Source organism: Fukomys damarensis, unplaced genomic scaffold (assembly GCF_012274545.1).
Source record: "Fukomys damarensis isolate Sample0158 unplaced genomic scaffold, DMR_v1.0_HiC HiC_scaffold_37, whole genome shotgun sequence".
NCBI lineage: Eukaryota > Metazoa > Chordata > Mammalia > Rodentia > Bathyergidae > Fukomys > Fukomys damarensis.
Window position 1 is genome coordinate 46,958,845 of NW_022900949.1, and position 23,958 is coordinate 46,982,802.

The window sequence follows — 23,958 nt, forward strand, 5'->3', positions numbered from 1 at the left end:
GATCCCCAGTACAAAAAAAAAAAAAAAAGAAAGAAAGAAAAGAAATAATGTACATAAATTGCCTGGTACGTAATCATATAATCAGTGCCCAGTTAAAATTCATAGATATCCAGATTGAGGAGTTAACAGAAACCGCTGTTTACTTACTTGCATTCATGAGTTGTTCAAAACACGTGTGCTGCACATTTCCAGAGGGAGCCAGGTACTGACAGGTTCTCAGCAAGGATGCCCAGGAGTTAAACGGTTAACGTGGGTCCCAAAGACCATTCCAGGGATGGCCCTTCACACCAGGCCCAGAGTGGACCAAGGATGGGGTTTGGGGCAGAATGAGGCAGGGCCGCTGCAGGGCAGTCTGCTGAAGAGGCTTGCAACTCTGTCTGGCTCACTTGAACTTTTAGAGCCTGGCACCGGCCAGTGTACCGCTGCACACAGTAGGACTGAACACTGACAGCTGGGCAGTGAGTGCCATCTGTGAAGTCAGACACCTCCAGGCCTCAGCTCAGCACTCCCAAAATGGGGCCAGGCAGCTTCTCTAAAATCCAGACCAGAAGTGGGCCAGGAATTTAGCTCAGCAGCACCACACCTGCCTCACAAGGGCAAGGTCCTGAGTTTGATCCCCCGGTACCCCCACTCCCACAAAAAAGAAAAGAAACCTAAATCCAGACCAGAAGTAAGATGAGAAAGCACCTCAAGGCGTGGTACTGCTGAATCCCAGGGCAATCCTCCGTGGCTGTAAGAGCAAGGGTGCAGTAGGACCAGCACCACGCTACAGTGCTGGGTAAAAAGGTCAGCCTGCAAAATCTGTCTGTGCTCTGCTACTAACTCTGTTCTACAAACATGAAGGTGGGAATGCAGACTCCCTGAAAGCATGCACAGGGGAGGTAGGAGTGGGTGCTTCTGGGGCAGGGCCTTGTGGCTGAGACAGGTAGTAGAGGCTTGCTCTAGGATATACACTTGTTAGCACCGTTAGAATGCTCTACTTTAAATAAAGCAGTAATAAATCTCTGGCCAATGGCTTATCACTAGGGGCGGGTGTGGCTAGTTCCTTCCAGGTCTGGGGCTAGGCGGCCTTTGAACCGTAGAGAAGCAAAAATGTCTTCCACCAGAGATGTCTGGAGGGAGGGGAGAAGACCCATTTCAGCAGCCTCCTCTCAAAACCGCAACCCAGCTAAAGCATGCATCCATACATCACAGCGGGTGGAAAGGCCTGCTCAGTGAAAGGCCGCACGCGCCAGAACTCAATTAAAACTTAATCCAGACAGCTGGCACAGCGTGAGGACACGTGTGGTCGCCAGGCGCAGGAAGCCTGGAGGGATCAGCTGAAGCCAACAGAATGAGGCACGGGGTCCCTGGAGGCCCCACAGGGTTTATGCTGATCGGCTGGAGTTGAGGACTCAATTTAGGCAACTAAAACCCGTTTATCGTGTGTGGCTGGGGAACGGCCCATAAAGGCTCATTTATCTGGTTGTAAACAAGCTAGATGAGCTGACTCTCACAAATGCATTATTCAGCAGAAATTAGAAGTTATTTCAGCTGTTACGGGGAGGTAATGAAAAGCAGTGAAAGCACCACCCTGGCCTGCTACTGGAATATAATTTGTAATTTTTACTTATTTATTTCAAGAGCTAAGTAATAACCAGCTGGGTAAGTCTTAGCGGGAATACTGTAGAGTGGAGCGAGAAATGAAGTTGGGCAGGGTCTGGACCAATTATCCAGAAAACAAAGTACCCTGCGTGGCCTCCAGCTTCCCATTCCCAGCCCGAGACTCCCGCCCTACTGCAGCCTCCCCCTCCCTCCCCTCATTTCAATTCCTCCTCCCCCATCCCTTCTCCTCTGAGCCGGGAGCACAGCAGACATCAACCTCAGCTCTAAATTGCACTGTTTTCGTCACGCTCATTCCCAGAAGAGACCATTCCTCACTCTTGCTCCTAGCCAGCTCTGAGGAGAAAGGTCACCGGACAGTGAATTTTTATTCCTCAGTTGCTAAGGAAATGTGGACCTGTTTCACCTTCCTAGAACCTTGGCTTGTTTGCATAATGAAGAGGAGACCAACAGTGTCCCACGGGTGGTTGTGAGGTGTAAATGAGACGAGGAGATGAAGCACCTGGGGCGTCTCAGGAGTTTACCGGTGTCTGCAGGGCGGGCAGCGTTCCCCATGGAGTCCAGCCTGTGCCTGAGCGGCTTGGCCTGGTGTCAGGAGGGGGCGGGGGAACTCGGCTTCCTAGATCCAGCCACCCCCTTGTTTCCCAGTAGAACCATGGACTTTGATAAGACTCACAAGGATCAAACTGTCCACACCACCACTGTGATCTGCAGGCTTCATGTTTGCAGGACACCTGCAAGTTTTACAAAGAGCAAAGACTGTCATTTGATATTCTCAGCATTGTTTGGGATCACCTGAAAGGATGGACTTAGCCTGGCCTCCAAGAACAAAGAACCAAATTGGGCACCTTTGCAACAGAAGTTTTTCCTCACTGTCTTCGAGGTGAGAAGTCCAAGATCAAGGTGCCAGCAGGATAGTTTCCTGGGAGGCCTCTCTGGGGCTCCTAGATAGGGAGCCTCCTCTACCCAAAGCCTTCACATGTGCGACTGTCTTCCCTATCTATCTGTGTCCTCGTGTTTCTTCCTCCAAGGACACCAGTCACTGGTTTAGGGTCAACCCTCAGTACTCCATCTTAAGTACCTCTTTAAAGATCCTGTCTCCTAAAACAGTCACAGTCCGAATTCTCAGGGGTTGGACTCCAACATGTGAATTGGGGAGAGGACACAATTCAGACCATAACCCCCATTTTACAAAGAAACTGAGGAGGCCTGCAGAGATAGTTTCTTGCAAGGACCAATTCCAGCCAGGAGCTCATTTCCAGCCAAGACCAATCCGATATTGTTTTGATCCCTGAAACCATACTAAAAACTTCCTGCCATGCTTGTTTATAAAACTAGAGGGACTTCCCTCCCGGGTCCATGGTGGGCAGTCCATTGTGAGCACACTATCTGATGAACCAGAGCAGTCTGCAAAGGCCCTTCTCCAAGAGGAGCCGAGGCTCTCGGGGATGTGTTCCCTTTTCCTCCCTTCCTCTCCCTCTTTTAATTTGGAACGAACTGTCAGAAAAGATGATTGATCCTTACCCAAACAGGTCTGACTGCAACTAACTGCCGTAACTAGGACACGCAAAGCTGGGGTGGCTTCCTGCTCTTCAGACAGCTCAAGACTGAGACCCGAACGTTTAATAGCTTTGCTGCCTGCTGGGGAATGCTGCAGCCTCCCTTGGGATTTCTAGTTTTCTTTTTTAATGAGTGGATCACTCAGAAAAATGTGCTGAGTAGTGGGCCCTCCAGGCAGAACATCCCTATCTGAGGAGAGTTCAGGGAGACCCTGTGGTGCACGGCTTCAGATGCCCCAGGACACTCCACCTCGGGTAGAGCACCTGCCTGCCTGGAAGCCACCTCTGCCCAAAGTGACACCTACATCAGGAGTTTCAGAGGCTGCCAGGCTGACTTCCCTTTGCCCCTAGCGCCCAGCTCCATGGGTGACTTGGAGGTGCCAGGAGTTTATTGCAGGAGGTAAGAAGTCACTGGCCATGGTGCAGTTCTACATGCCATCCACCAGGGGTTCTGGGCATGGGGTGAGGCATGTGCCTGTTAAAGCCCACCACAAAGACCTCGGAAAACATACCTACAGGCAGACAAAGTCAGGTTTGTTAGCTTTCAGAGCAAAAGAGAAGCATACTGGAAAAGTCAGGGGTGCCTCCAGAGGAGCAAATCAGGATGGCCTTGTTGGGGAGTTTGGGGCTGTGCTGTGTGTGATTTAGGCACAGTGTAAGGGAATAAGTGCTTGTCCCTGCATTTGATGCTGACAGGAAGTGAGGGCAGCCTGGCGATGGGTTCTCTTACTAACATTTTCCCAGAAGGCGAGAGGACTGGAGCAGGCGGAGAGTGGCCATCAACATGGAAGCAGCCTCATTCAGCTTTGTGTCAGCCAGACAAGGACTCTGTGCACATGTGGGCATGGTGTACCTTGCCTCACTTTCCTGCATGGTTCCAGGTGTCCCTGTCTGATTGCAGCCCACACTCTGTTCTATGGGCTCTCTGTTGGCTACTAGCCATCAAGCCATGCTTTGACTTCCTTAGGCCAAACCAGTCTTCCTCAGCCTCCCTGTCCACAGCTTGAGCAGACTGAGGAGATGGAACTGACCTGCTGGGGACCTCTCACCTCACAGGACCTGAGGTGCCATTTCGGGGCTGTGCTGTGCCTCTCCAAGGCCTCACAAGGGCTGAGCAGGGCTCACTCCGCTGTCTTCTTTTCTCCCCTCAGAGTGTATTTGGCAATTGTGGGTCTAAGCAATGAAGTGAGGTAACATAAGCCCTATTTCAAAGGATTGTGGCCTATGAAGGAGAAAGTAAGTTCCCTGCAGTTTCTCTGACACCCAGGAAGGTGCCTGGCACATTGTGCATAGGTGCTCAATAGGCAATACTCAACATGGAAGTGCTCGACAAAATGATAAATGGATAGGACATAGCTGTAATAGCTTCCTAGGGCTGCCAGTACAAAGTACCACAAATTGGGTGGCTTAAAAAAGCAGACATTTATCTTCTCATAGTCCTGGAGAACTGATGTTGCAGGGTGTGAGTGGAGCGCCAAGGGTGAATCTGCTCTGTGCTGCTCTCCTGGCTCCTGGTGACGGCTGGCTTTCCTTGGCCTGTAGATGCATCATCCCAGTCTCGGCCTTCACCCCTCTTCCTGTCTGCATTCAGATTTCCCTCTTCTCGCAGGACATCATTCGCCTTATAGGAAAGTCCACCCTAATGATCCGTCCTAACAGTTCCATCCGCAAAGATCTGATTCCCAGAGGAGATCACATTCACTGGCACAGTGCTGGGGTTAGGCCTTGAACATATTTTTTGAGTGCTACACAATTCTACCCATAACCGTAGCTATTATTTTTCACCTTGTAATCCTGATTCCCAATATTTTGTCCTGTTCCTTCAAATGCCACTCAAAACAGTTCCAGAAGTACCAGTATTTTTGCTCCTAACCCACTTCCTTTGCCACTTGAAATGAGATCCCTGTCAAGCCACAGCGGGAAGTGGGGTTCAGAAAGGAAGGCTGTGGATCGGAAGGCCCTGGAGAGTCCTGCTCATACAGTGAGAACACAGTAAATATCACGAAGTTACTGCATGATCTTTGAACAAGTTGTTCCACCTCTTTGCTCAACAGTTAAATGAAAGGACTAGATCTTGCTGGCATCTCTCTGCAGACACCCAGGAAATAGGCCAGATTCCCTTTTTTGAGAGACATGCAGGTGAGACAGACACTCTTTGTAGACCCAAGGAGACCTGGTATAGCTGCCTCCCAACGGGTCTTCCTTCCAGTTGCTAGTCTGCCCTGACACAATCCTTTTCCTTCTGATCTGTAAAATCAGAGAGTAGAATTCTCAGATCTCTCAGGACTCCAGCCTTTCTGCCACTTTCCAAGTAAGGGACAAAGCCTAGAGAAAAAGTGGCCTCCCAATGAGCCCATTTCCTTGATCCTTGGTGGCTTAGTTGGTGGCTGGCCAGGGCTGGGATATTCAGAACATGGTGGCCACCTCCTTCATGCCTAAGAATCTGGTGATGGCCTAGGCCCTGACATTGATGAACAGCAATTTGTTAGCACCTACAACTGCCAGACTATATCTCAGGGGTTGCTAAATGACAGTGAAGGGAGAAATTGTCCAGACTGGAAGACACTGACAGTAAGCAAAGTCCACACTTGATCCAAGTTCACAAAACCCCAGATTAAATTAAACCAATGTGCAGCTGGAGTGCCCAACTTGGACAGTCCCCAGCATTGTGCCAGTGTGTAGCTGGTGCTAAATACCACTGAGACCTCCTTCCCCTTCTTGGACACAGGACTGTCACAGCCCCAATATCCCACCACTGCCACACTGAAAACTCTCAAGAGCAAAGGAACGGTCTGATAATTCCTGGATCTGACAAATGCCTAGCCCAATACTGGCACAAAGAGGAGTATAAGGAAGGCAGGAAGGTAAGGGAAGATGAAAGGAAGGAAACTGAGGCAGAATATAGCAGTGCCTAATGGTGTGAACTATGGAGGAGTCCAGAAGGACTGCGTGCAGATTCCGTCTTTGCCATTGACCAACCTCATGACCTCAAACAAATCTCTTAACTTCTCTGAATCTCAATGTTCTGATCTGGGAAAAATAGTCATACCTAAGGGTTGTTGTAGGAATTAAATAATTTCCTTAGAGTACCTACTATACCATCTGGCCATGTGGGAATGATTTGTGCCACTATTTGTAGTAGTTAAAACCATAATAACCACATATATTGTGCAGCCCTCCTGCCACCAAGTGCCCAGCCACATACAAAGTCCCCTGAGAAAGGAATTGTATCTGCATGGTGCTATGTAGGGATGGATCTCCAGAGCTTCACATTTTGGGGTAGCAATCTCAGGTGGCATTCAGGCCAAGTCAGAGTTCCAGGAGGGACCCCTGGAGATGGGGGAGTCCCAGGGAATGGCCTCTGAGCTGGTTATCTTGACAAGTGGCACCGCCTGCTGGCTGCTCCCAGAACTGCCTTGCATAGCCAGTGTCCTTGTACTGGCCTGACTCCCTGCAAAATGTTATCTGTGTCAAGTCCTGGATTCCTATAATCACCTCACTGCCAGAGACAGCATGATCATGGGAGGCTGCTCTGGAGTCACTCTGTTCGTGTCAGAATTTCCACAGCAGCTCCCAATTTCCCAAGGCTTATGAATCCACCATAAAATGTCACTCTGCCCCAAGACTACACAAATTAGCTAGCACATGTGTCCCTATTCTCTGCTGTTCTATTTGTGACAGAGGAAATCCACCCCCCCACACACACATACACACGCACATGCACAGTTTCAAAAGGAACTTTCATTTGCATTTTGTGCTGTTGTGGTTTCTGTCAGGGCTTGAGTTTGGGGTCAAGGGTTCTGCGTTCCTCTCTCAGTTCACCAAACACTCTGCCCAGATTCCATGTCACTCCCACCTTCAGCTTCCTCTTCTGAAAAGGAAGGAGATAATTATACCTGCCATCTTAGTGACATCCCCTTTGAAGCTTAAAGGAAAATAACAGGAGTGGGGAAAGGCTTTGTCACCGTAGGAGATTAGGCTATAACTCCTCAGCTCTGTGTGTAATTAGTGTCACATGTAAGCACAGAATGTTTAGTGCTGGTGGCATGTGTTAGCCCTGCCTCTTTCTTTACCAGCAGCCTCAAAGTGTGACATTTATCATGGTAGCTAGTATGGGGCTAGCACAAAATTCACCTTATTCTGCTCATTTTTTCTGTTCATGAGGCACTGAAAGTGGGTCTACGATGTGTGCCATTAAGAACTTAAACATTAAAGAATCAAAATTCAGCCAGGCATGGTGGCACATGGCCTATAATCCTAGCACTTTGGGAGGCTGAAGCAGGAGGACCACAAGTTGAAGCTCAGCCTAGGCAATTTAGCAACACCCTATCTCGAAATTTTTATAAAAGGGTGAGGGGAGAGCTGGGAATGTAGCCCAGAGTGAAAGCTCTGCGTTCAATTTTCAGAAACAAGAAAAAGTCAAAATCCTCAGGCGCTAGGCCCTGGGAGTTGAGGAGGAGGATGAGTGCGGTCTGCGCACAGGTGGTGCTGGTTGCAGCAGATGTCAGTCAGCTGCAGGAGCAGCAGGCTCATGAGGGTTAGTTGTAAAAGCAACTTTGGCTTGTTAGGAACCTGTCCTTAGACCCTTACACCCTGCTCACTGGTAGGCAGAGATGCCCCTTACCCTGGATGAAAACAAAAGCATGAGCAGCCCCATGATTTTCTGGCCCCTAGTAGGTAACTAAAAATTCCACACGCACTTTAAATCCCAAGACACAGTCTCAATGCAGTGACTACAACACTGTGACCCTCTACTCTTCAACACAGCAAGCTCTCAGCTTCTTTCTTTCTACAAATGGGAGGGGCCCAGGATCTGGAGGGTGAGGTCAGCTGACTCTTGTTCTTCTCCCCCACCCCACTGCCTGCTGCCATATTTAACGCAGCCGAGGTCTGGCAGGAAGAAAGGACCGGATGGAAAAGTTGTCCCCTAACAGATATAAGTTGGTGGCACAGTGTCCAGAACTGGCTAAAGTTTAAACTGGATGTTTTCTCTTCAGGATGCTTTCTGGATTCTTTGAAAACTTCCCACCTGAGACATCTGCATGAACCAGCCCCTCCCTCAGCTTTTGCCCTGGCAGGAGGCAGAGGCCCCAGGTCTGCCTGTCAGGTGCTGTACCCTCCCAGGACGGGTGGCCTGACATTTCCTTTCTTTATCTTGTGATCAGGAGGGGAAGTTTCCTCTGCCTTGATTCTTATCTGCCATGACCTCCAAGAGCCCTCTCTCTGTACTCTGAAACTCTCCCATAAAATCCCTGCTTTGGGGCAGCCTAGAAGCCTAAAGAGGAGCCTACAGAGGTGGCAGCAGATTAGGCCCTGCTTCCTGCACTAACTCCCAGTGGAAGAGAGGAACCACCTTGTTGGCCTCCCACTGGTGCCTACAGAGGAGCCCGTAGGTGCCAGCAGAGTAGGCCCTGCTTCCTGCACTAACTCCCAGTGGAAGAAAGGAACCACCTTGTTGGCCTCCCACTGGTGCCTCTCCACCCAACTAGGAGAGAGTACACTGCACTGAGTGTGGGGTGCAGGCCAGGGGTTCACCTCTTCTTTACACGGCCCATTTCCCACGTGCCCTCAGGATGAGGGCTTATGCCGTGCTAGCCTGAGCTGGTGTCTCCAGAGAGCAACTTTCCAGATAACGTGACTCCCGGTTTAAGCCAACTTTCTCATCTACAGCCCAACCAAAGAAACAACAATTTGTCTACGTGCTGGCAAAAGCCCAGCTATGCTGTCTCTGTGCCCGTGAGCGTCCATGCTGGCATCGGATGGGGGTTCCCAAGGGCAGCCCTGGCTGCAGTTGCGGCATCCTCCCGATCCCCTGGATCGGCCCATTCCACGTGCCCTCAGGATGAGGGCTTATGCCGTGCTAGCCTGAGCTGGTGTCTCCAGAGAGCAACTTTCCAGATAAGGTGACTCCCGGTTTAAGCCAACTTTCTCATCTACACCCCAACCAAAGAAACAACAATTTGTCTAAATGCTGGCAAAAGCCCAGCTATGCTGTCTCTGTGCCCGTGAGCGTCCATGCTGGCATCGGATGGGGGTTCCCAAGGACAGCCCTGGCTGCAGTTGCGGCGTCCTCCCGATCCCTTGGCTTTTCACCCACTGTCCACAGAACACCACTGCACAGCAGCTCAGGGAAGCCGGCACATTCCCCTCTGCTGGGTCTGCCGAGGTCCTCACAGCCTCCCAAAGAGAAAGCAAAAGAGGGTAATAGTCCTTCTTACAGAGATGAGAAAATAGGTACCTACCTAGTAGACAGCAGAGCCAAGACTTAAACCTTGGTTCTCAACCCAAATCCAGTACTTGGATCCCAGCAGCCCCTCTGTGTCGCTGGTATTCGCACAGACTGAATGAACATTCCCTGTGCTTCCCAGTCCTCTACGCTGGGAACCCTGCAACAGAGTGGGAAAGCAAGACACGGAGCGGGGCACAAGCAAAAGGAAATCTCAGGCCAAGTCCCGGCTTCAGCCTCAGTGTCACCCTGATCTCAAGCAAGTGCTGGCTGTGGGAGTCAGAATTTGGGGCACACAAAAATGGTTAAAAAAAACAAACAAGAAAATCTGTCGAAGTGCCACAATACCTGCTCTGACAGCCATGCCCGATGTGGGAAAGCAGTGCTTATAACGTGGTTTTTAAGTCTCAACAAGCCAAAACATATTTCTGCATGGCATAAATTCCTCTGACATGAGCAAGTGCCCAGGAAACAAATCTTATCGGGGGCAAATTGTGGGTGACTGTTACGCAGGCCACCTTTGTACACAGAACAGCCATCCTGGTGAGCCAGGACAATGCATCCCTGTGACCTGCCCACTGCCCACGCCTCTGCAACCCCCACCCTGCGCTCCCTTTGGCACCCTGGAGTCCGTGAGAATCTCACTCTGTTTCCACTGCTGCTGCTTTAGGGGGCCCTCCCTCCACACACCCTGCCTACTGCCTCCTGCCCATCTCCTTTTCCTACACCCCTGTTCCAGCAGTGCTCTCAGTATACCAAGGCACGCTGCTAGTTTTCTTTGTTGCAGTTGATTTTGCTATGTCACCCCATTTTTTTCTCTTAATTATAAAATATTTTGACATGTAGAGAGGGTACCTAGTGCCCAGCATTGTTGACTTTTCATGTTATATGCTACAGACTTTATTTTATCCTGAATTCAAAGATTGTCAATACAATAGAAAACGCTTTGTGCTAACGGTATACCAAGGCACTCTGCTAGTTTTCATTGTTGCAGTTGATTTTGCTATGTCACCCCATTTTTTTCTTCTTAATTATAAAATATTTTGACATGTAGAGAGGGTACCTAGTGCCCAGCATTGTTGACTTTTCATGTTATATGCTACAGACTTTATTTTATCCTGAATTCAAAGATTGTCAATACAATAGAAAACGCTTTGTGCTATATCCTGATTCAATTCCCCTCCATAGAGGTCCCAGCTGGTCTAAAATCGGCACTTTTCATTCCCATGAGTGTTGTTCCAGTTTTACCATAAATGTATAGGATTGCTTTGTGTGATTTGAAGCTTTCTATAAAGTCTACTATGCTATGTATTAATCAGAGTTCTCCAGAGAAACAGAACCAGTAGAATGTGTGTGTTCACATTTCAAGGGAGGAAGATATTTATTTTAAGGAACTGGTTCACACAATTATGGTGGCCAGAAGCCCAAGATCAAAGTGTCAGTCGGGTGGGAGGCCGGGACAAAGCTGGTGCAGTTCTCTCTGAAAGCCGTCTGCTGGCAGAATTCCAGTTTTCCTTGGGAACCTCAGTCTCTGCTCCAGTCCAGACTACACCTGATGGGATGGGATGAGGCCCACTCACATGATGGAGGGCAGTCTGCTTTACTCAAAACCCACTGGTGCAGATGTTAATCTCGTGCAAAAACACCCTCCGAGAAGCATCCAGAAATGTCTGGCCACCATAGCCCAGTCAGGTTGCCATATGAGATTGACCGTCCCATACTATTTCTTTCTGCAACTTGCTTTCTTTATCCTTTCTGTTTCTGGTGTTCATCCACATTAATAAAAGGTAGTGTTCTGTTGTGTACACACCATCAGGTAATGAATTTTTCTGTGGATAGGGTTATGTAGTTTCCACTTTTCTCTACCTCAAGTAGAAGGAGGCACAAACTTCCTTTCTCATGCACTTATGTAAGAGATTCTCTAGCTCCAAAGTGGGCCAGCCTCCACTTCATAAATTGAGTTTTATTAGAGCACAGTCCTGCCCACTGGCCTCCTAACTGTTTGGGGCTGCTTTCACATTGAAGAGATAGAGTTGTGTAGCTGCAACAGAGATGTATGGCCCACAAGTCCTAAAATATTCACTGTCGGGCCCTTGTTAGAAAGGTTTCTAACCCTGTGCTAGGTCGGTACGTAGTAGAACCCACAGTTTTTATATGACTTGCCCAGTTACCCTCCCAAATGACTACACAACTCTTCCCTCCCAGGAACAAAGTGGGGGAACACTGTGCTTTTTGTATTCTCATCTCCCTTGGTCTCGTTTGCCTTTAAAAATTTTGCCAAGCTGATGATTAAAAATTGGTCTCTTGGGCCAGGGATTTAGCTCAGTGGTGCCACCACCTGCCTCACAAGTGCAAGAACCCAAGTACCAAAAGAAAAAAGAAAAAAATTGGTTTCTTATTGTTTCACATATTTGGATATTTGGCTCTTTAAGTATACATTTATTCATTGATCTAACAGGTATCGACTAAGGGATAAGTATGCACCAGCTAGAACTGATGTAAAGATGCCCCATTTACAAGAGAAGAATTGGAGCTATTTACTATGAGAATCACAATTTAAGCATGGTGGCAAGCCAAGGTGGCTAAGCATGAATTTTGAGGCTGGGCCTGGAGGTGGAGTGCTGGGGAAAATAATCAAATGGCTGGCATTATTCTACAGACCTAAGGATGCACCATTTGGAAGTAAAACAACAGTTTGGCTATCTGCCCATAGCTCTTACAGCCAGGGGCACCTACATCGTAATTCTTGGCAGAAAAGACCTATATTTCTCAGAGGCATCAGTGCAGTAGTTTAGTAATTAAGCTGTTTTTTTGTCTTCCCTTTTGGCCTTAGAAAATAAAACATCTCTGATTATGAGAGAGACAGAATGTGTGAGAAAAAACAGTATAACTGGAACAACAAAAGAGGAAGGGAGGTGGCCCGTGGCTGAGCTAGATCTGAGTTTGTCAGCCAGGAAGGCAGCAAACAATGTCTGTGACTGATAACTTGGAGCAGTTGGAAAGATGGAGAAATGGGGACAGGCTCTGGGCAGAAGAGAAGCCACAAAAGCTGGGAGCAGGATGTAGGGAAGGGAAGGGGCCCGGCAGGGAAATGTTCCTCTTTATAGGTCTTCAGGACAGTTGAGTTTTTAAAACCAAGTGTATGTCTCACTTTGATAACTTTTAAATTAAAATAGAAGAACAACAAGGTAAGCAAGAACTACCAAAATATTTGCATGTATTCCAAAGGAGTGCACAAAGGTCCTTGAGATGGGGTAGAGGACGGTTGGTATAGAGATTTTAAAAGTCAAACAGGAGATCTCAATGGAAAGGGGGAGGTGTTGTTACTCCAGTCTGTATCTATCTTAATATATTGCTAAATATTTATTTTAAATTCCCCGGAATAAAAAGTTTAAAAAAAAAATGAAATGGAGTATGAGGTGTGAAGTCAGACAGATGTGGGTTAAGTTCTAGATGAGCCGCTTCATAATGGGAGCAAGTGACTTATCCTCTCTGGGCCTCAGTTTCCTCATCTGTACAATGGGAAATAACAGATGTGGGCCCATTTTGTGCAACCACTCACAGCAGGTGCAGGGATTCAACGACGTCCGACCTTCACAGGGCTTACTGTGCAGAGTATGTAGTAATTCCTCTAGAGAGTTTGGGTTTGATTTGTTGGGTTTCTACTTTAGATTTTATACAGAAACTTTGGCCCTAAAAGTTTGTTCTGCTGCTGAGGCATCTTCTACTCAGTTCTGTGTCTTCAATTAAATTCTACCTTACAATTGCGGTAGTTCTGCATTAATTTTCTTTCTTTAGGGACCCCGTTGCATCCATTCAGCTAACTTTTATTGCGCAGCTCTACGCCAGGCACTGAACTGGGTGCAAGAGGGGCAGAAATGAGATTGTTCCTGACCCAAGGACACAAAGGCCAATGGTAGATGGAGACAGAAAGGGATCATGATACAATGGAGCATTGATGACTGCAGGCTGAGCTATATCCGCAGGGGCTGTGGGCAGCACGGAGGTTTCCCGGGTAACCGGTGCTGGGTTGCGCAGGAGGGACAGGTGCTAGTCTGGCAAAGGAAAGCAGGAAGGCACGGCAGGGGCTGAGGTCAGGACGACACGCAGAGGTGCCACCATGAGTCAAGTTCTGGAAGCTGAAAGCTGAGCCTATGCAGAAAATTGCTTTAGTTCGCGGCAGGGGAATGATGAAGAGAGAAAATTCAAGTCAAGACCTCAGCCTCAATTGCACAGGGCTTTGAAAACCAGGTCATAAAGAACTCACGGGACCCTGGGGACATGAAAGGATTTATTTAGGAGCACACTTCTGAATAACATGTGACTTCAGATCTGTGTCTTATATGTACATTCCAACAGGAAGGGAGCTGGGGGCTGCAAAGCAGAGAGAGAGAGAGAGAGAGGTCATAGGCAAGCCACCTGGCTGTCCAAAGTGTCACCCCAGGATCTTGGTAGGCCTTGTACTCAAAACTTAAATTTAGTTGGGACATCTGGAGAAAATGGAAAGTTGGCTCCTAATAAGCTGTCCTGACTTATTCACCCAGGACTGGGCTGGAAATATGCAGTGCTAGGTAAACCTCTTCAGTGCCCAGCACAGGTGCTTTGCTTCCAAGGTGACTGGAGATGGGATGCATGGTGAGCCCCAAACCAAAACTTGGAGGGGTACTGAAGCTTCCAGAGAGTGCGAGGCTTACAGAATTCTGTCCCCATTGTGACAGAGGGCAACTCCTAGGGACCAACATGTTCCTGTTTGCCTGACAATGGCAAAAGACACTGTCCAACAGTTCTGCCTCCTCCCACCCAGGATCTTGATCCCTTCTCCAAGGGCCAGAGCACAACATGGTCAAAGTCAAGGGAGCCCCAGCCTTAGCCCACAGGTCTTGCTCCTTGGACCCAGGCATTCGCTGAGGGCAGAAACCAGGTCTTCTCTACTGTGGTTCTCGAAAAAGAGGCACCACTACTGCTGAATCCTTAATTATACCCACTGTACCAGACACTCTGCTAGTGTTTAGAATAACAGACAAAAAGGAAGTTTTACAAGCCACTCAACAAACAAGAACTAATAATAATTACAAGCCACAGTAAATGGTTTAAGGATCGCTAACAAGACAGAGAGGGGCGGAGCAAAGGAAGCTCTACTTTGGCTAAGGTGATCAGGATGAGGGAGTTACTCACGCAGAAAAGCTTGGCAGATGCTAGGGCCTTCAAGCAGGAAAGAGACAACTGTGATCTAGAAAGCCCAAAACCCAGCATGGCTCTCCGGAGGCCTGTGAGTAATGGGAAGGTAGACAAGCATTTCAGAAGTCTGGGTTTGTTCCTAGTGTAAGAGACACCTCTGACAAGTTGGGTTAGACTTAATCACAGTGACATGACCTGATTCGGGGAGTTAAGAAGACCATCCTGGAAGTACACTGTGAAATACAGTAGAGGGGAGAAGATTACAACAGGGGGTTAGAAGGATGGAGAAGAGCAAAGCGTAATGGTGCCGTGCCCCAGGGTGACATCAGAAGAGATGGAGAGAAGTAGACCCGCCTGAGATGCACTGCGGAGGAGAACAGCCTGGGCTCTGCTGCATTCAATGTAGAGACGAGAGAAAATGAGAGGCCAAGGTGTTGATGCAGTTTGCTGAGATGGAGAGGAGTCAGGGAACTGGGGAAAAGAAAGATGTGAGGGCAAAAATCTACTTCGAGACAACAAGAAGCCTAAGATCCAAACTGGAAAAATTCACACACGTGAAGGTCTGATAGGAGAGATGACCCAGTGAAATGGAATGGTGATTCAAAAAAGTAACCAGTGAAATAGTGAGAGTGGTGTCACAGAAGCCGCGCGAGAAAAGAACATTTTCCATGTACTTTTGCGAATCCACCTGGAAGGTCAGGGTGAGTGCAGGAAAGCATCTGGTGTGACAACAACGTGACAGTCTCCGCCATCATGGTAACAGCAGTGTCGCGGGGATGCTAGGGAAGGACAGTGGCTCCTTGCTCATTTATTGCTGGAAGCAAGTCATGCTGAGCATCCATTCTTAACTTGAAAGTCAAATAAATGTGAGTAAGGTTCCCAAGGGAATCTCACATCTTGCCGCCTCTCCCGCTGAGTTTAATTTCCCAGGAGCCCAGTCTTGCCCACCTCCTCTTCAAGCCTGTAGCACTCTAGCGGCTGGATACTAATATCTTTCACTCCAAGTAAAGCATTCATTGTACTCTGGGGCCTAAATGATAACCTTTTTTAAAATGCTGCTTGACTTCGCCTTATTCAAACACAATCATGGTCAAATCCCTCATCTGTTACCACCAGCTCCATTTATTTTAATAAACACATTCCCAATGCAGACAGCAGAAAGAAGAGATAGAATCCGCATCATAACACAAATGACCAGTGTTTTTCAAACAACTTTGAACAGGGAAAACGGAAAAAAATATATATCAAGCCACTAGATGGAAGTCTTCGTTCAACCGCCTGTCTATTCAGAAAAAAGCAGAGCAGGGAGCTGGGGCTGTAGCTCAGAGCACTGGCCTTGTGTAAACAAGTTATATCCTCTTCCTCCCCCAGCCAAAAAAAAAAAAAAAAGAAAGAAAGAAGAAAGAAAGAAAGAAAGGAATGGGAACAGTGCCAGACCACAAAAACCAATTTAATTCATCCAACATTCACTGAACAACTGCTTTGTACCAAGACAAACAACAGTAACGATAATGGCTACCATTCATGGACTACTTGTGCCAGGCAGTCTGCTGAGTGCTTTCTGTAAACCGTCTCACTGAGTTCTCCCAACCGCCCTGGGAATTAGGGAGTGTTGTGACCCTCTTTCTAAGGATGAGGAAACCAAATCTTAGTGTTACCTGCTCCAACGAACTGAGCTAAGATGGTGAGTGGAGGAGCTGGGTTCAAGAAGTAGGAAACACGGAGGGTATGGTGGTGCACACCTATAATCGCAGGACTCTGGGAGTCCGAGGCAGGAGGATGCCGAATTTGAAGCCAGCCTAAGCAACTTCGTGATTTAGTGAGACTCTCAGAAAACATTTTAAAAAATAATATATATAGGTTCCAGATTAATTAAATAAATAGATAGATAGATAGATAGATAGATTCTATATGAAGATTCTAGATTCTAGATTCCATTTCCAATACCACAGAAAACAAAACAAAACAAAAAACTATAAGCAGGAGGAGGAGGAAGAAACACTGTCATTGCCAGCAAAGTGCTTACGCTAACACGGTAAGATCAGGATAACAAGCCACATGGTGGGGTGTAACTCAGATGCTGGGATGATGGGGGCTGGCAAACCAGCAAAGGCCACACCGTGCTTCCAATAGCTCGGTCTCTACACCTAGGGGTTATTTAGATTCTTCTCCGTCATTCATTTCCTTTCCCACAACTACTCCATCATCAGGAACTGTCTGTCCCACCCCTGCATAGGTCAAACTTACCTGCTTCTCTGGCCTTCCTGTGCCCTCCTCAGGGGGGAACTACGGAAAGAGCCTGGTTCCCTAAGTCCTCCCTACCGTGGGTCACTTAACACACAGAGCCTGTCTGTACCCTGGTCCAAACCTTTCGCTGGCCTCCTTCCCATGTCTCCAAGGCTTCCTGCCAGGGTCTGGTCCTTGCCTGCCTTGCAAACTTCATCTCTTCCAAAAGCTGCTAATCATCCAACCAGCATGGAGCCTGCCATGAAGTAAGCAATGACTGCAGGCAGAAGAAACGAGGGCAAGAGTGGAAGGAGAGCGAAGCTTTACAGAGGAATCCACATTTGAGATAAGCATGAAAGTAAGATTTCTCAGCAGCAAGGGCAGGGGTGTGAGGTGATGGAATGGAGCTCGTGCCAGAGCAAGGGGTGCTGTGCGCTGGGGTGAGCAGGCCTGGAGACAGGCCTCTGGAGAGCATCAGTCCTGAACACATCTCTATCCTCCACACGCAGCCCGAATAGGAAGCCGAAAACTTGACTGTTCTGTACTGCAGAGAAACAGAAAACAATCCCCAGAGAGCCTCTCTCTTGATTCTGATGTGCCTTTTCGGCTCTCAAAGCTAAGGACAAAATCGCTCACGCTTCTGAGCCACATTTACCTAGGTTAACATTCTGGTTCTGCCACTTGCCAGCTATGAGATTTGGACAGTTTACTTAAGCTCGCTGAGCCTCGATGTTCATGAAGGTCAAGTGGAGGTGGTGACAGCAGCTTGAGAGGGGTGCAACGAGCACCGTGTAACGTCGTGAATGTCAAGTGCAGGTCTCTAGTTCAATATGGTGCATGGTGAGTTGGTGTCTGCTCGTCAACTCTTCTCTATGAATAAAAGTCTCTGGCTTAAGCGTTTGCCAATTTCCCTGGTGTGAATACTCTCGCCATGGCTGACATCAAGCTACTGACATGTCACTGAACGCAGGGTGAGGAGAGATGTGCAAAGCATGTTATTATATAGCATTTCCACCAGACAGATGCAGATGATGTCAAAAGCGGAGAGAACATACCAAAACAGTTCTAGGTTATGAGCATTTATCACCTTTGTGTTTTGAGTATTTTTAGCTTTGTTTTTAAAATAATTTATTTAATTGTAAAATCACACCAGGTAATTTTCCATGGTGGCTGTGCTTAATGACTAGCTCACAATCCACTCTCTCAAGCCACTAACAAGCCAGACTAAGCATGTTGCCCATCAGTAGGTGGTCGATAAAGATGACTTCCCTGCCCACTTCTTTTCCTTTCCCTGTCCAGGGGAAGACTTCATGAAAGTTTTCCCAGGCAGAGACAAAGATGTTCTCTGTCCTCTGCAGGCTCCATGCTTTACTTCTGACCTGCGTGCCCTGAGCCACCATCCCAGTCCCCCGTCTGTGCTATACCTCCTTGAAGAACTGAGCCCTCCGCAGGCCACTTGCCTAGCCTTCTCCCGACTAGGGAAGCTGAAAGGACCACAGATCCCAGAGCAAGGGTTGCCCCTGCCTGGCCAGGGACAACAAGGGCACAGTGCAGCTCTCCCAGGCTGAGCAGTGGGGGCTGTTGGTTTATTTTCAGATCCCCTCTGGGAAGGCAATGGGAAAGCAGGGCCAGCAAGCTGTACTTTGGCAAGTCAGGGCCTATAATTAGTCCCCGCTTGACGGTGGAATAAACCCCTGCTTGTTACTAAACAACAGCAAAAGCAGGACAACCTCCAGCTTCCCCCAGCCAGGGGTTGCACAAGCCTCTGAGGACAGATATTTGAAGAGAGCCACCATATATATGAACAGCATCCAGATTACCCCAAAAGGCACTCCTGTCTCCTGCCAGAGGAGCACTCAGAAGTCAAGGAGGAGCTAGGACCTGTGAAGCAGGGCCCTCACCTCACCTCACCTTTGGGCACTGCATTTCCCACCCAGCTCCGTCACAGATTGCTCAAGGCATCCTCTTATTTATTAAGCATTTTCAGTCAGCTGAGAAAATGCTACGAAATGACACACTCCATGCCCTTGCAGCTGGGCAAAGTAATGCCGAGCTTCCTGGGAACACAGCCCCGAAGGAAGTAGATCCCAGTGGTGTCACGTTGACCCTGCACAGCAGAGCCTTCATGGCTGCCTATCCATTCTGCCTTTCCAGAACTGCATCCTACATACATCCCAGAGTGGGCTAGGTTCAGTTTTTTTGGGTTTTTTTTGTTTTTGTTTTTTTGTTTTTTTTTTTTTCTGTCTACTGCTTGGGTCCTAAGTTTAAAAAGTAGAAATAAGTAAATAAAACTAATCTATATCAAAGTAGATAAGGCTGCAGGGTCCCTCACCTGCACATACCCTGTCCAAGGCCCAGTGACTAATTTGACTTTGGTCTTTATTTATTTTTCTTAAAAAGGGTCTCTGAAGGGCCAGGGATTTAGCTCAGCGGCGCTGTGCCTGCCTTGCAAATGCAAGGCCTGAGTCTGATCCCAGATGGAGGGTGGCGGTGTCCTCCGGATTGCATTAAACTAAGGTCTCACATCTGCCTGCACCTGCCTTTCATGACTCCTGCTCTATTGCTTTGAAACAATTTTCTGCACAGTGTGGTTTTTGAGCCTCCAATCTGGACATTGGCTATGACAGAGGAACCAGTGCTTGGGTGGAGTAGTTGCCAAGAGTGTCACTGTGGACAAAGTGACACTGCTGAAAGACTGTGGCAGAGGGAGCTTCTGACAGTGGCTGGAGCAGCTCTGTAAAACAGGATGCAGAGGAGACTCGGCTGGTCCACAGGAAGGAAGGATACGTGTGACCCGAGCCCTTCACAGTAATTGTATTCAATTCTACCAATTATATCTACTGCTATGTTGTGTTCTCGATGTTCTGGTATCTGGAACCTCAGAATTAGTTCCCAGAATTAGGAATTTAGCTAATTCCTAAAGAAGGCAAACCACCTGCCTGTGTGTGCATCTTTAATACACAAAATAACCAACCCCGAGGCCCTGCGCCCACCCCACCTCCTCTTCTGAGCAACACTCCTCTGCCTTCATCACGGCCAAGCCAGGCAGCAGAGAACTAGCGATCACTTCTACAGCTCAGAGGCTTCTTAGGCTTCTTACCTCCTTAGGAACTTACCCTGCTTCAAGCATTACTTCGCACAAAATACACAGTCAAGGCTTCTGTGCGCCTGTTCTGCTCCCTCCTTTGGCCTCCTGACCAGCCTGGTGCTGCCCCCTCTGAACAATGTGGTGTAATGCACCCCACTTCTAGGAAAATGTGAAGTACAGTTAAGTCCCGAGTTGCAAACCTTCACAGGGTTCCCATAAGATTCACTTCGTAGGACTCACAAACATATCTGCTTCCGAACATTCTCCCAGAAGGGAACTCATTCGTCAGTTGGGGCCTTATTATATCTTCTCAATGGCAGTTACCCCTGATCTGTTGGCCTCACCATGTCTGAATACAAAAAAGGTCATGGATCTATTTTTAAAGTCCGTTCTTGATGGTTTCTGGGAAATAACCACCTGATCTGGGCCAGGGGAAGGCTGGGAACTAGTCATGGTCAAGTCTTTCATTTCTTCATGCACTCTCTCAACAGGTATTTAAAGAATGCTTAAGGCCAGCCCCACCTCAGGGACACAGCAATAGAAGATCTGCTGCCCCTTGGCAGGGGTAGGGTGGGTGGGAGGTGGAGTAGGAGTGAGGATGTCTCACAACAGTGGGAAAAAGGCTCTGATGGGGGAAAGCCAAGAAGCCCAGCAGTGGAGCTAAATCCCACTTCCTTATGGGAAAAGCAGCAATTACCTTTCCCCTTGTTCCAAAGTGGTCATCCTAATTTTGTTTCATTTCATTGAACTTCCCATTAGCAAAATTAATCTTTGCTCCAGCCTGGCCCAGTGGCACAATGGGGAGCAGGCAAGGTAGGGTGTCTGCCTCTCCCATGTCATTCCTGTCTTTCGTCTTTGGCGCATGTAGACCTCCTTCTAGTTGATAGAGAACATGCTACTGTAGTTATATACGCAAGAGTGGGATTGCTGGATCGGATGGTAGTTATATTCTTAGTTTTTTGAGGAGCTTTCATATTATTTCCCATGTGGCTGTAACTAATTTACATGCTCACCAACAGTGTACAGGGGTTCGCTTTTATCCACATCCTCAGCACTTGTTATCTTTCTTTTTTTTTTAATAAGAGCCATCCTATCTGTGTGAGACTCCGTGTCATTGTGGTTTAACTTGCATTTCTCCGATGATTCATGATGCTGTAGTGATGGTGGGAGATGACCCAGGAGACTGAGGCAGGGGAATTGTAAGTTTGAGGCCAGCCCGGTCAACTTAACCACAGCAATCCTACCTCCAAATCAGAAGTTTTAAAAAGGGCTGGGGATAGCGCTCAGTGGTATAGTGCTTGCTTAGTGTGAGGCCTCTGGGTTTGATGTCCAATACCACCAAAGATAAAAATAAATAATTTTTTTTAAATTTGAAAATTTCATGTGTATGTGCGATGAAAAGAGAATCCCTACCAATCCCCACTTGTGGGGGACCTTAAGAGGCTTGGGGAGCCAAGTTTGAAAACCCACTCTTTAAGGCTCCATGAAATCCCTAAATTATATGTACTGTGTTTATATTTACATGGACATTGAAGGGTAGATGAAATTCTAGAGCCACACTGTCCCATATGGTAAGTGCTAGACATTGAAATGTAAATTAGTGGCAATTAAATGAAATCAAATCTGCAGTTCCTTCATCCTCTGTGCCCCATCTCACATGCTCAGCAGCCATGCATGGCCTGTGTTGGATGGCAGCATAGACAAAGGCCATTTCCGTAGTCACAGGAAGTTCTGTCAGACACCAGTAGTCCAGGCTTGGACAGTTTCACAGGCATCCGTGACCAGAATATGTTCCAGTCCGCTATGCAAAGGCCAACGAAACTTCATTTCAGGACTCACAAATCTTTCCTGGATTCTCCAGAGCTCATAGCTGTGGCAGAGGCTATAGACAAGTCTGTCTCTGAATAACAATTTTCTTCCAAAACTCTTAAAAACTTTTAAAAGATCTTCAGATCTTATACCTGTTAATTTCCTCCCCACTGCCACCACCTCCTTTTCTGAGAGGGAGATTAATTCTAAGAATACTTGTGTGTAAAAGATGCCTTCAGCTCCACTGTGTCTGTATCTGGCACAAGTCACAGTGGCGAGCGAGTGACGTGTCTCCTTGGTGTCATTCCAGGTGGGCGAGGCTGTGTTGGAAAATGCTCGGCTCATGCTGCAGACAGAGTCCATCCAGGTGGGAGCAGAAGACTTTAAAGAGAGGTATGCTCTTCAGTCGCAGGGACAGCCCCTCGCACCCCCAGACTCCTTGGCAAGGCCCACAACACATCCCACAGTCTGCATCATTCACCTCCACCCTAATGAAAGGTGGGCTGGGAGAACAGAGGCCCCCAAAAGGATCCAGAGCCACAAAAACTAGGCCCCCAGGCTCAGAGTTGTTGCCCAGGGTCACATAGTTCAGAGCAAAGTTCTTGAACTGCGGCATACATTACGGTCACACGGGAGGTCTTACAGAAAACGCACGCTGCCGGTCCCCACCCTGGGTCTCTGATTCTGTGGGTCCAGAGCTGTGCCCATCATTTACATCTCCAACAAGTTCCCGGGACATCAGTCCTGCTGCTCCTCGGGCTGCACTTCGGGAACACAGTACTTGTTTAGAGTAATGGTGCTCAACTCTAGCTGCATAGTGGGATTATGTGGGCACTTAAGAATACCAGAGCCCAGTCTCACAGGGCATTGGAATCTGTCCTGGGCCTGGGGCCCCCACTGTGGAATTAAGCTCCCCAGAAGATCTTGGTGTACAGGCTTGAAAACCCCTGCACTAAAGGCCAACACGGTGTTCCCTAATGTGCAGTATATAGGGCTGGGAATTTAGCTCAGTGGTTTCACTGCCTGCCTTGTGAGCACAAGGTCCTGAGTTTGAGCCCCAGTACCAAAAAAAAAAAAAAAAAAAAAAAAAAAAAAAAAAAAAAAAAAAAAAAAAAAAAAAAAAAAAAAAAAAAAAAAAAAAAAAAAAAGATGCCTAATGTGCAGTGTACACATGGCAGATGCCGGTCACTTTAAGTGATATAATGATAAACATTTTATTTTTAACACTTATGTATCTATAGTTACTTTCTATTTATGACCCATGAGGCTGGCTTTCTACTCTAGTAGCACCATTTTTAGTAGCAATACAAAATGTATCTTATATAATAAAGAGCTCTTGAATTTTATTTTAGATTTACCTCAGATACTTAAGGAAAATATAAAGTGAGTAGTGGTTCTAGGGATATTCACTGTGGGCAAAATCATAAGGATGAGAGAAGTCGGGAAACACTGATCTAATGGAAAAGCGAAATGAAGACCGCTTTGTTAGGTGAGCACAGGAACTCTGAGATTATTCTGAGGGCAAGGGTATCCTGAGAGTCAGACACACAGAGGGCAAGGGGATTAGTACTCCAGGGAAGATCTCCCTAAACTGGTAAAGACAAAAGAGGAGATGCATATGGTTGGGAGTCTCCATGGGCGACCATCATGTGTAAGGGTAAAGACAACTTAGGCTAAGCTTGAGAAACTAAGTGTCTCCACCAGAGAATGGATCTCCAGTAGAAGCCATACAGGAATCCAGAAGACTCTCACCCACATCTTGACACGGTGGCCACATCCCCAGGACTACCACGGAGCGAAGCCATCACCGCAGCCTCCAGCAGCAGGGGAAGACAGACATCGGCCTGCAGAAGCACAGCAGTTGAGAGAGCACTTGGCACGCGAGTCCTGGGTCCAATCCTCAGGGTCCACAAGAGAAAAGAGAAAAGGATGACAACTTCTAAGCTCTTCACATGTCAAGGCTGAGTCCAACAGTCTGGTCAATAAAATTACATACGATATTTTAAAAGGGCAGGTGCTAATGGACATAGAATCACACGCACTAGCCAAGTGTGGTGTCACGTGACTGCCAGCACTCTGGGAGGGTTAGGTAGGAGAGAGGCAATGTCTCAAAATAAAAAAGTTCTGGGATATAGCTCAGTGCAAAGGCCCTTTGTTCAACCCCCAGTACCAAAACACCAATAAAAACAAACAACCAAAAGCACTCATCCATGTGCACCAAATTTAAAGTAGTACCTGGATGGTATTACTGGATGGCTGAAGGTGTACCT

General features: G+C 47.7%; 1 protein-coding gene and 2 long non-coding RNA genes across 3 annotated transcripts in view; 1 reads left to right on the forward strand and 2 right to left on the reverse strand.

Moving 5' to 3' along the window:
- LOC117284421 overlaps positions 1-526 on the reverse strand; it is a 9,015-nt gene extending 8,489 nt beyond the window's left edge. The window contains exon 1 of the long non-coding RNA XR_004515498.1: positions 148-526. This is a non-coding gene — a long non-coding RNA (uncharacterized LOC117284421). The remainder of the gene's footprint in view (positions 1-147) is intronic.
- The window catches only part of Bfsp2 (beaded filament structural protein 2), a 66,211-nt gene that overhangs the window by 10,618 nt on the left and 31,635 nt on the right, over positions 1-23,958 (forward strand). The window contains exon 2 of the mRNA XM_010625473.3: positions 21,999-22,081. Within this exon, the coding sequence (XP_010623775.1) occupies positions 21,999-22,081 (83 nt within the window). The remainder of the gene's footprint in view (positions 1-21,998; positions 22,082-23,958) is intronic.
- On the reverse strand, positions 6,905-9,755 carry LOC104863156. The gene is made up of 3 exons (XR_780496.1): positions 9,736-9,755; positions 9,404-9,547; positions 6,905-7,032 (listed from the first exon to the last, which is right to left on the reverse strand). It is a non-coding gene; the product is annotated as an uncharacterized LOC104863156 (long non-coding RNA).